The sequence below is a fragment of the Chiloscyllium plagiosum genome, chromosome 36 (genome assembly GCF_004010195.1).
Source record: "Chiloscyllium plagiosum isolate BGI_BamShark_2017 chromosome 36, ASM401019v2, whole genome shotgun sequence".
NCBI classification, from domain to species: Eukaryota; Metazoa; Chordata; class Chondrichthyes; order Orectolobiformes; family Hemiscylliidae; genus Chiloscyllium; species Chiloscyllium plagiosum.
The window spans coordinates 36,221,220-36,233,429 of NC_057745.1; the positions used below are offsets into that span (position 1 = coordinate 36,221,220).

Here is a 12,210-nt window from a genome sequence, read left to right on the forward strand (position 1 = left end):
TTGGAACTGGTCCTCCTGGGAGCAGATGCAATGGAGACGAAGGAATTAGGAATATGGGATGGCGTTTTTACAGGGGGCAGGGTGGGAGGAGGTGTAGTCTAGGTAGCTGTGGGAGTCGGTCGGTTTATAGTAAATGTATGGTGTATGTATGGTGTATGTATTTTTATAGTAAGTGTATTCCTATGTATGGTGGGGGACTCTTGACAAAGTCGCTTGAAGATATACGATTTCCCTTTGAATGAAAAAGCGAACCAAAATTCTCTATCTTTGTGCACCGGTCCACTAAAGAAGGCATTTGCTGTATCCACAACAGAGAACCATTTACTATCCGGTGGAATTTGAGCCAATATAGTATAGGGGTTGGGAACATTTGGGGCACGTGGAACAACAGCGTTGTTGACTGCCTGCAGGTCTTGAACAAATCTCCATTCCTCCGGTTCACCTGGAATATTTGCCTTTTTGACTGGAAAAATTGGGATTCTCACCGATGAGTTTTCACAGGGGATTATCATTCCAGCCTTTAGGAGAGATTCAAAGACTGCTACAGCCTCGGGTTTTAACAGGTATTGTGCTTTGCAAGGGCAATACTCAGACTTTGGGGTTATTCTTATGGGTTCACAGCCTCGTATTGCCCACAACTCAGTAGGGACCTTTCTCAATCTTGGGTTCGAGACTTCTACCTTAGGAAAACGCCAGGCTACCCTCCTCGGCTCTTCAGGGCTAGCGGGGGTTACCTGGACTGCCCTATCTGCCTGAGTTAGCCAATTTAGTTTCTTCCCATATGTCTGTGTATCTTCATTGAACCAGATACCCATCGTCCTGTAAGACCCAATCTTTCATTTTTTTGTGCCTTTAGTATCCATGGTCCCAAATCCTGCCACCTTCTGGACACCTTCGCCAATGACACGTGAGGAGCGGAGCCTTCCACATGAAAAAGACAGGGTTTACTTGCTGTCACAGATACTTTACATAAGTTCACACTGTCTGTGCATCTGTGATCACTCCAATAAAATTCGCACAATAACAACTGATCTGGTTAAAACAATCTCCTAAACCAGTCCGTCTCATATGATTTGGCAGGGCCATAGCGGTGTATGTGTGCTGTGCAGTGCAGCATATCTCCAGCAAGAAAATCGGTGTTATTAGGATTAACATGGTTACTTGCTTCCAGGGCAAGTGAATTGCTCACTGAACTTATCACTCTATGGCTTAATCACCACTTATAGACATACATCAGGGGTCGTGGGTCATATTTTACAGCCTGCACTGGTATTTCGTATTACCTGCAAGCCCATCGGGTAAATCCAACCGAGTCTCACTATGAGATCCCGAGCCATCAGATTTAAAGGACAGAATTCCGATAACAGAAATGAGAATTGGAATGTTTCCCCATTACTGGTTTTGCACAACAGGGGTGCAGTAAATCTCGTATCACAATTCTTGATACACCAATGAGTTCAGGAACCTTCCGCTTATCTTTATTTGCGTCGACTTTCTGAGCTGCTTGATTTAAGGACTGAATATGTTGCCCCTGTATCTACCAAAAAGGGGCAACATATTCAGTCCTATGTTATATGTCATATTCATTCTATGTTATATGTGGTGTACCTTCCACATATAACATAGAAGTCGGCATTGATTTATACGCGTCATCGTTATACTGAACATATGGTCCACGCTCCGCAATCTCAGTGCTCAATATGGAGGTGGGACATGTTTCAGTGCCTGTAAGGTTAGTAGAAGAGAGTAGAAGAGAGTAAGCGAGTCTTCATTGCCAAACATAAAGGAAAAAGGCTTACCTGTCCCTTGTGGGCTGCCCACCTCTACCTTAGCCTTCCCCTGTCAGTCACCCTGCTGTCCAGCCTCCAGGGCTGACTGAGGCTGTCTGCATGGGCACTCCTTGCCCAGTGGTCCATTGCTCCGCAAACAATGCACCTGCTTTGATGACGCCACTCCTTGAGTATTGTTTGCAGTTTTGGTCTCCTAGTCTGGGGAAGGACATTCTAGTTATTGAGGGAGCCCAGTGGAGGTTCACCAGACTGATTCCCAGGATGGCAGGACTGATGTATGAAGACAGACTGGATTGACTGGGCTTATACTCACTGGAGTTTAGAGGAATGAGGGTGGTTCATGTAGAAACTGGATGAGACTGGACAGGCTAGATGTTGGGGAAGTGCAGAAATTGAGGTCATAGTCTAAGAATAAGGGGTAAACCATTCAGGACTGAGATGAGGAAGAACTTCTTCATTCATTGTGAACCTGTGGAACTGTCTCCCACAGGAAGATGTTGGGGCCAGTTCATTAGATATGTTCAAGAGGAAGCTGGATGTGCCCTTGCTGCTAAAGTGTTCAAGAGAGAGAGAGAGAAAGTGGGAATGGGATACTGAAATTGCATGATCAGCCATGATCATACTGAATGGTGGTGCAGGCTCAAAGGGCTGAATAGCCTACTCCTGCACCTATTTTCTATGTTTCTATATTTCTATCTCTGATTGCTGAGAGGGCAGTTAAGAGTCAAACAGATTGATGTGGATCTGGAATCAAGTATAGCCAGAGCAGGTAAGGGTGGCAGTTTGCTTCCCTAAAGGGAATTACTGAACCAGATAGGCCTTTCCAACAATGATAACATGGTCATCAATAGACCCTTAATTCCAGATTTTTATTGAATTCAAATAGCACCTTCTGCTATGGTAGGATTCAAACCTAAATTGCTAAAACATTAATTGAGTCTCTGAATTAATAGTTGAGATTTAATATCACTAAGCCATATCATTCCCCCCATAGTCACCATTAGTCTATTTTTTAATGCCAGATATTTTTATTATAGTAAACTTTCACCATCTGTCAAGATAGAATTTGAACCTGTGTCTGCAGAATATTAATATGGGGCTCTGGATTACTAAGCCAATCACATTACCACTTGCCCTGAAATGCTGCTGAATTTAAAAGTGATAAGGAGAACGTATTAGACTGATTATTATTAAAGTTGATAAGTGCAGGATCTGCAGGTGAATTCACTATGGAGCATTTATGAGCACTGCTAGGTGTTTTTAGGCCCCCTAACAGAAATAGAAGAATAGATGTGTAGGCAAATTTCAGAGATGTGTACAAGTGATAGCGTTGTGATAGTATGGGATTTCAGCTTCCCCAACATTAACTGGGGTAGTCATTGTTTGAAATCTTTGGAGGGAGCAGAATTATTACAACACATTCAGGCAGCCTTTTAAGACTCAAAATTGCTATGGGAAAGGACAGGATGGGCCTGAAATCAAGTTCTCAACTGGGAAGTATGATCAGATGTGATTTGGCGAGAGTGGACTGGGAGCAGATCATTTCAGGAAAACGTATCTCAGACCAGTGGAAGGCATTCAAGAAGACAACATGGAGAGTACAGGGCCCAACATGAAGAAAAGGAGGAGGACCAATAAATCCCATGAACCTTGGATACCCAGGGATACCACGCCATTGGATTAAGAGAAAAAGGGAGGCTTATGGCAGATAACAAGGACTGAAACAGCAGAAGACTTAAAGAAGTATAAATTGTGCAAGAGGGACTTAAAAAGGTTAGGAGAGATGAAAGGGGATATAAAAGAATACTGGCAGGTACAATAAAGGAAAATCTTAAGTTGTTTTATAGGTACATTAGGGTAAAAAGATAATAAGGGAAACAACAGAACCCATTAATGATCACAATGGCAATATGTACGTGGAGCCAAAGGATGTTGGTACGTTCTAAATTAATACTTTGAGTCGATGTTCACTATTAAGAGGGAATATGATAGAAATGAAGGACAAAGTCTGTGATGCAATTAAGGAAATTTGCATAGATAGAGAAAAGGTTCTGAGTGGTGTGACTGCTTAAAAGTAGATAAATCTCTAGGACCAGATGAAATGTATCTCAGGTTTTTGACTGAGGCAAGGGAGGAAATAGCAAGGGCATTGGCAAAACTTTTCAATTCTTCTCTGGCCACAGGAGAGGTGCCAGAGGACTGCAGGACAGCCAATGCGTTACTCTTGGAGTAGAATGACCAAATGATTCACTCGACACCCAGGAATCATAAAATCCCTACAGTGTGGAAGCAGGCCACTTGGTCCATCAAGTCCACACTGACCCTCTGAAGATCAGCCCACCCATACCCAGCTCCCCCCTACCCTATCCCTATAATCCAGCATTTCCCATGGCTAACCCACCTAGCCTGCTCATCCCTAGACACTATGGGTTATTTAGCATGGCCAATCCACCAAACCGCACATTGTTATACTGTGGGAGAAAACTGGTGCACCCGGAGGAAATGCACTCAGATATAGGGAGAAAGTGCGGACTCCACACAGACAGTGGAATCAAATCCAGGGCCCTGATGCTGTGAGGTGGCAGTGCTAACCACTGAGCTAATGTGTTGCCTCATCATAGTTCATTTCCAGTATCAAAGAGTTTATTCAAATTGCCCTCTGAAAATCCAGAGAACTCTTTCCCAAATAAAGGAAAGACACACATTTACTTCATCCTGCCTTTAACATTCTCAAACCAATCATATTATTAATTAGTTTAATTGGAAATACATTTAATTAATCATATGACTGCGTGGCTAGAGATGAACCTCTGCTCCTCCATGATCTTCATGATATTTACCAGACTCTCTTATCTCCCTTCTTCAGGCTTTTCACATTAGACTACAGAAACTACATTAGTAGTTTCTTTCTCAGCCGGTTTGCTAGGCACCCCTATCTTTATCCTTGGGTGTCTTACAATGTATACATTCAACCCACATTCCAATGTCTCCTGGTTTCTTTACTTGTGATTCAATTCTCCCTGTAATGATATGGGGGCTGATTTTACTGTCTGAAACTGGTTTGCTTTCATGACTTTTTGAAAATATTTTCCTCTATTGCTTTTAGTGATTTTTTTTGTATAGGTGAATCTATAACTACTATGATTTTTGGCAGATTTTAACTAAAACCTACTAGTAGTATTATAACAGATTGATTAATAATTAAAGAGAGATTTGTTAATTAAATGTAGTGTGAAATGTTCTTATCTATTGCAATTGCAAATGCATATCACAGTTCTGCTATCATGGATCCATGGACCCACTATTGTTTAAACTTCTGCAGGCTTCATTAAGTAAATATTTTCCAATCTTCCCAAGACTACTGTCAGTCATGTTTTTATTGCTTTTGCCATGGGCAATCATCAGCTATTTTATGCTGCTCAGACATGGGCAGAGTTGATAAAGTGTGGGGCTGGAAAAAGCACAGCAAGTCAAGCAGCATCAGAGGACTAGGAGAGTCAATGTTTCAGGTTGGAACCTTTCATCCAGACAGCTCTAACAGTACCATTACTCAAGAAAGGAACAAGGTATAAATCAGGAATCTAAAGGCCAGTCGATTTAAACTTGGTGTTGGGGAAACTATTGGAAGCAATTCTGAGGGACAGAATTGAAGAGGCAGGGATTAATCAAGAACAGTCAGCATAATTTTGTTTAGGGGAGGTTATATCTGACCAACATGATTGAATTTTTCAAAGAGCTGACCAGGTGTGTAGATGAGGGCAATGCTTTTGATGTAATTCTCTGCAGTTCAGCAAGGTTTTTGAAAAGATTCCACATGGGTGACTGATAGTAAAGGAAACAGCCCATGGGATCCAAAGAAATTGGGCAAATTGGATCCAGAATTGGCTGAATAGCAGGAAGCTGAAAATGTGTTGCTGAAAAAGCGCAGCAGGTCAGGCAGCATCCAGGGAACAGGAGAATCGACGTTTCGGGCATAAGCCCTTCTTCAGGAAGCCAGGAGTAATGGTTGAGGGGTATTTTTCTGACTGGAAATCTGATACAATGAGGTCTCAGTTGAGGCCCTTGCTGTTGTGGTTTACACAATTGATTTAGATGTATGTAGGAGGCTTGATCACTAATTGGCAGATGATAAAAAAATTGGTGGTGTTGTAAATAGTGAGGAGGATTGCTTTCGACTACAAGAGGATATAGAGAGAGACTGGTCAGAGGGCCTGATCAGTGGTAAATAGAATTCAATCTGGAAAAATGTGAGGTGAGCAGGACAAACAAGGCAAGGGGATCAGAGGAACTTTGGTGTGTATGTATACCATTCTCTTAAGTGATTAGAACAAGTGTACAAATTGGTACATGCCTTTAATTTCAAGACATAAAATTTAAGAGCTTCAAGAGGAGATAGTGCTAAAACTGTATAAACTGATGGTTAGGCCACAGCTAGACTATTATGTGCAGTTCCATAATCCACATTATAGAATCATAAAATCATAGAATGCCTACAGTGTGGGATCAAGCCATTCAGCCCATTGAGCCACACCAATCCTCCAAAGAGCATCCCACCCAGACACACCCCGCAAGCTCCCGTCCCACCAACCCTGTCTCTGTAACTCTACATTTTCCATCACCTAGCCTACACAACTATGGATGCACTAGACAATTTATCATCGCCAATCCACCTGACCTGCAGATCTTTGGACTGAAGTGATGTGATAGCACTATACCAGATACAAAGGAGATTTACCAGGATGTGCCTGGGCTGGAGAGCTTCAGTTTTGATGAGAAATTGGGATAAAACAAAGAACTGTGGATGCTCGAATTCTGAAAAATGAACAAAGGTTGCTGGAGAAACTCAAAAGTCTGGCAGTATCTGTGGAGAGAAAGCAGAGTTAACATTTTGAGTCCAGTGACTCTTCTTCAAAATGGAGATTTTATTTGGTCAGACTGGGTTGTTTTCCTTAGAGCAGAGGAGATTGAAAGGGGACATGATTGAGATGTATAAAATTATGACAGACATAGATAGGGCAGACAGGAATAAACTTTTCCCCTTGTTGAAGCGATAATTGACCAAGGGGCATAGATTTAAGGTAAGGGAAAGAAGGTATGGAGGAGATGTGAGGAATGGACTTTTTCACCCAGAAGGTAGTGGGAATATGGAACTCACTGCCTGGAAGGGTGATAGAAGCAGAAACCCTCATCATATTTAAGCATTTAGATGTGCACTTGCAGGAACTATAACAAACACTAAATTGGACAAACAGGCAGAAACTAGCCACCAGGATACATGTACATCAACTAGCCACAAAAAGACATGACCCACTCTCACTAGCATCCTTACATACGGATGACGAAGGACACCACTCAACTGGAACAATACATCCATCCTAGAACAAGCCAAACAGAGACACGCACGAGAATTCCTGGAAGCATGACATTCCAACAGGAACTCTATCAACAAACACATTGACTTGGATCCCATTTGCCACCCCTGAGGAAAAGAACAGGGAATGACATCAACATAGGAAATGATATCACCACATGAAATGGCATCACAACCCAAGGAAACTCAAACATAGATAGAAAGCAGGCTACACCACCAGTCTTTCATCCAGAGGCCCACTGAAGATGTTACCTAGTGTGGTGATGAAATGTCTGAAAACGAACCTTCCAGCTCAGTGAGCAAACCTACATCCAGATGTACACTTATGATGACAAGGTATTATAAGCAATTGAGCCAAATGCTGGAAAACGGGATTAGTGTAGTTAGATGGGTGATTTCGATCGGTATAAACACAATGAGCTGAAGGGCGTTTTTCTGTGGTGTAGATGCATATATCCAAGGCTGCTATGGGAGACACAGGAGGAGATTGTTGGGGCCTTGGCAGAAATAATTAATAGTTCACTGGCCACAGGTTAAAGTGCAAAATGACTGGAGGTTAGCTAATGCAGTTCCTTTGTTCAAGAAGGTCAGCAGCATGGGGAAATTCTGATAAAAAATCTGAAGGACTGGATAATTCATACTTTGAAAGGCAGGGATTGATCAGCGATAGTGAGCATGGATTTGTTAGATGGAGATCTTGTCTGATTAATCTAATTGAATTTTTTGGAAAGGTGACTTAATATAGTGATGAGGGTGGTGCATTCGATATGGTTTACAGAGACTTCAGTAAAGCCTTTGACAACATCCTGCATGGAAGGCTGGTCTAAAAGATAAGATTCCACGGAATCCAAGTCAAGTTGGCAAACTGGATACAAAATTAATTTATAAATAGGAGCCAACAAGTGATGGTGGAAGGTTGTCTTTATAACTGGGAGCCTGTGATCAGCGGTGTAGCATAAGAATCAGTGCTCAGACACTTGCTGTTTGTTAGGTATGTTAACAACTTGAATGTGAACGTAGAAAGTATATTTAGTAAGTTTGCAGATAACATGAAAATTGATACTGAGAAGGATGGTGTTAAGCTAGATTCTGATATTGATCAGCTGGCAAATTGGGCTGAACAGATGGAATTTAATCCTGATAAGTATAAGGTGATACATTTTGGGATGTCTAAAAAGGGAAGGACATTTGCAATGAATGGCAGTTCCCTAAGTAGTACTGAGGAAGAATGGGACCTTAGTGGTTAAGTCCATAGATCCCTAAATATATCAGTACAGGTAGACAGAGTAATGAAGAAGGTATACAGGATGCTTGCATTCATGAGTCAGGCAGCAAGCAAGGAAGACTTCTTACTACTTTATAAAATATTGGTTAGGCCACAGATGGAATACTGCATGCAATATGTTGCCACAGTACTGGAAGGACATGATTGCACTGGAGAGGTTGCAGAGGAGATTCACCAGGATATTGTCTGGGATGGAAAGTCTTGATTATGAGGAGAGACTGGATAGGCTGAATATGTTTTCCTTGGAGCATTGGTAATTTAGATCGTGAGAATCTTTTCCCTAGGGCAAATATGTCTAAGACCAGAGAGCATAACCTGGTGAGGAGCAAATGACTTTGAGGAGTTCTGAGAAAAAAATTTCACCTAGAGGGTGGTAGAAATATGGAACATGCTGCCTGAGCGTGTGGTAATGTCTGGATGAATACTTAGAATGCCAGGCATAGTAGACGATGGACCAGGTCCCCGTGAAAGGTGTTCATTGGTTGACATAAACATGGTGGGCTGAAAGTCTTGTTCCTATGTTGCATGACTCTATGGCTTTCTGAGATCTCAATGATTCTATGATCAAGTAAAAGTGTTCAATGATATTGAGGGAAGTAAGGATGGAAATTGCACTGGCCATGATTTTTTAATGCTCCTGAGGGATAGAAGTAGTGCCAGCAACGTGGAGAATTGTAAATTTCACAGTCTTTTTCAACAAAGGATGTGAGAATAAGTTCAGCAACCACAGGCCACTCAGTTCCAGAAATAATGCTGTGCACTTCAGTTTACGTACATTTTCAAAAAACTGGCAGCTTTCTGTTTCTCTTATTTCTTGAATAGTGGTGATAGATTTGCAGCTTTCCAACCCGAAGGGGCATTTCTGGAGTCTTTGAAATTTTGGAAGATTACAGTGGCACAGTGGTTAGCACTGCTGCCTCACAGCGCCAGAGACCCGGGTTCAATTCCCGCCTCAGGCGACTGACTGTGTGGAGTTTGCACGTTCTCCCTCTAATCTAATCTAATCTAATCTAAAAAAAACCCCATTCTTTCTGTACTCACTTCCTTCAGACATTTGGATGCAGACCATCAGATCCAGAGGATTTAGCATCCTTTAGTCCCATTTGGAGACTCAAGTCTACTCATGGTAAACTCACAGAGATCTGCTATTGTCTCCAGTCATAAATACTTTACACCTTATCGCCGTCAAAACAATCTAAACCTTCCTTTGCTCTTGAACAATCAAACCATACTGTCAGGCAGGGTACAGAACAGATCACATGACCCCATTTATTTAAGCTGCTGTCCCAAAATCCTTGTTATCCTTGCAATAATAACAATCTTAGCTCTTGGAATAAAAAGTTGTTTTCATTAGGAATGCAATGTACGGAAGGCTGATGAATGCAACCTCAAATTGTAGCTTTAAGTGCAAGTCAATGGGAAAAGAGCAGGGGATTGATCTTTGAAAATGCCAATGCAGACCTGATGGGCTAATTGGCTTCTTTCTGTGCTTAGCTATTCTTTGATTCTAAGTGTTAGTCACATCAACCACTTCCTTTGCTCTTGAACAATCAAACCATACTGTCAGGCAGGGTACAGAACAGATCACATGATCACATCCAGTTGGCTGGATGGCTGGTTTTCATTGACATAAACATTGTGGGTTCAATTCCTGTACTGGCTGAGGTTACAATGCAAGACTCACATTTGCAAATTTACATTCTCATTTCCTGAGGCATGGTGGCCTTCAGGTTAAACCACCATCAGTTGTCTCTCTCTGACAGCAGGATTTTATTTTACTTACAACTGTGCCACCAGCTCCAACTGTGTTGGGGGTGATGGGGTGAAATAACTCAGCAAGTCACCCTTTATTTATACACAAACGGTCTTTGACTTTAGTATTGCCTCATTTCAGGGTCAGGTACCAGAGTCTCTCTGACACTCACCCTTTTTATCTGTCAGCCAGGACTCCCTGATTGACCAGATTAACAGCCCTAATCAGGGAACTCATATTCTCTGAAGTCCAGCTGGCTGACCTTGTCTCAGTCACTAAAGGGGGAAGTACAACAATTGTGTAAATCAACAAAATATAGCACACTGCATTACAATACATTTTATAACGTGCTATTACACTGCAACATTTCAAAACGCTGTACAACACTGCTTGATATCACACCATTACAACAGTGCCTCACAACATGATATTTCAACCCCAGGTTACAGCATAACATTGCCCTATTGCCTTATAAAATTGTAAGATTAGATTAGATAAAATTAGATTAAAGGGGAGTTTGGTTGTTAACAATCCTGATACCCTTTTCTCTAGGTGTACGCTGCAAAACAGCATCTGAACCTGGTCAGCAGCTGGAAGGCAATGGTGGAAGAAGGTGGCTACCTCTCACTCTGGAGAGGAAATGGAATGAATGTGACAAAGATAGCACCAGAGACTGGCATCAAGTTTCTGGCTTATGATCAGGTAATTGCCACTTTTTAGGGAATTCTCTTCTCAGAAATCTTTAAACATTTATTTTGTAAATTTTATTTCATGAATATAAGTACTGACCTCATTTGGCTCATGACTGTAATACTGTTACAACACAGCGATGAACCCTTCTGTTAATTAAACCAAATGCTCAGAAAAGCTCACCTCACCTTGTAATCTGTTAAAATATGAGTGACTGAGAAGCCCCAAATTCCACTATTTAAAGAAAATAATATTAATGTATTCTTTACCTCTAAGCGTGAACATTAAACAACATCTATTCACAACTCCAAACACCCCTCTTTCTCTTAACTGCTTATTAACTACCTCCAATAATATACTGTTTCAATAAACACTTATTAAAATTACACTAACTTAATTTCAAAACCATACAGTGGCTGTCATTGTCAGTATATTTCTTCTTCGGCTGAAGATTTCCCTGGGTCGTCTTCTTTCTTTCACTGCAAATATGTTTGATATGAAAAGGTTCCTTTGATAGAGAGTGTTCCTAATTTCTTGGATCTGTCTTGATGGCAGTTACTCTGTCTGACTAATGGAGACATGGGATTGAGGGTGATTTGGCGATTTGGATCAGAAATTGGCTAACTGAAAGACGACAAAGGGAGTTGGTTGATGGGAAATGTTCATCCTGGGTTCAGTTACTAGCGGTGTACTGCAAGGATCTGTTTTAGGGCCACTGCTGTTTGTCATATTCAGAATTGACCTGGATGAGGGCATATAAGGATGGCTTAGTAAATTTGTGGATGACACTAAGGTTGGTGGAGTTGAAGGATGTTGCAGGTTACAGAGGGACATGGATAAGCTGCAGAGCCGGGCTGAGAGGTGGCAAACAGAGTTTAATGCAGAAAAGTGTGAGCTGATTCACTTTGGAAGGAATCACAGAAATAAAGAGTACTCGGTTCATGGTAAGATTCTTGGTAGAGTAGTTGAACAGAGAGATCTCGGTGTCCATGTACATAAATCCCTTCAAGTTGCCACCCAGGTTGATAGCATGATGAGATTCTCAATTGGCATACACTGTGTTAGCTTTTATTGGATTGAGTTTAGAAGCAATTAGGTCATGTTGCAGCTGTACAAAACTCTGGTGCAGCCACACTTGGAGTATTGTGTACAGTTCTGGTCACCGTATTCTAGGAAGGATGTGGAAGCTTTGGAAAGGGGTCAGGGGAGATTTACCAGGATGTTGCCTGGTATGGAGGGAAGGTCTTAAGAGGAAAGGCTGAGAGAAAAGAAGGTTGAGAGGTCACTTAATAGAGACATAAGACAGGTGCTCGTAAGCTCT

General features: G+C 41.6%; 1 protein-coding gene across 4 annotated transcripts in view; it reads left to right on the forward strand.

Moving 5' to 3' along the window:
* Positions 1–12,210, forward strand: part of LOC122541109 (calcium-binding mitochondrial carrier protein SCaMC-3-like) — a 130,791-nt gene that overhangs the window by 71,705 nt on the left and 46,876 nt on the right. For all 4 annotated transcript variants that reach the window (XM_043677675.1, XM_043677674.1, XM_043677676.1 and 1 more), the window contains one exon: positions 10,752–10,901. In XM_043677675.1, the coding sequence (XP_043533610.1) occupies positions 10,752–10,901 (150 nt within the window). The remainder of the gene's footprint in view (positions 1–10,751; positions 10,902–12,210) is intronic.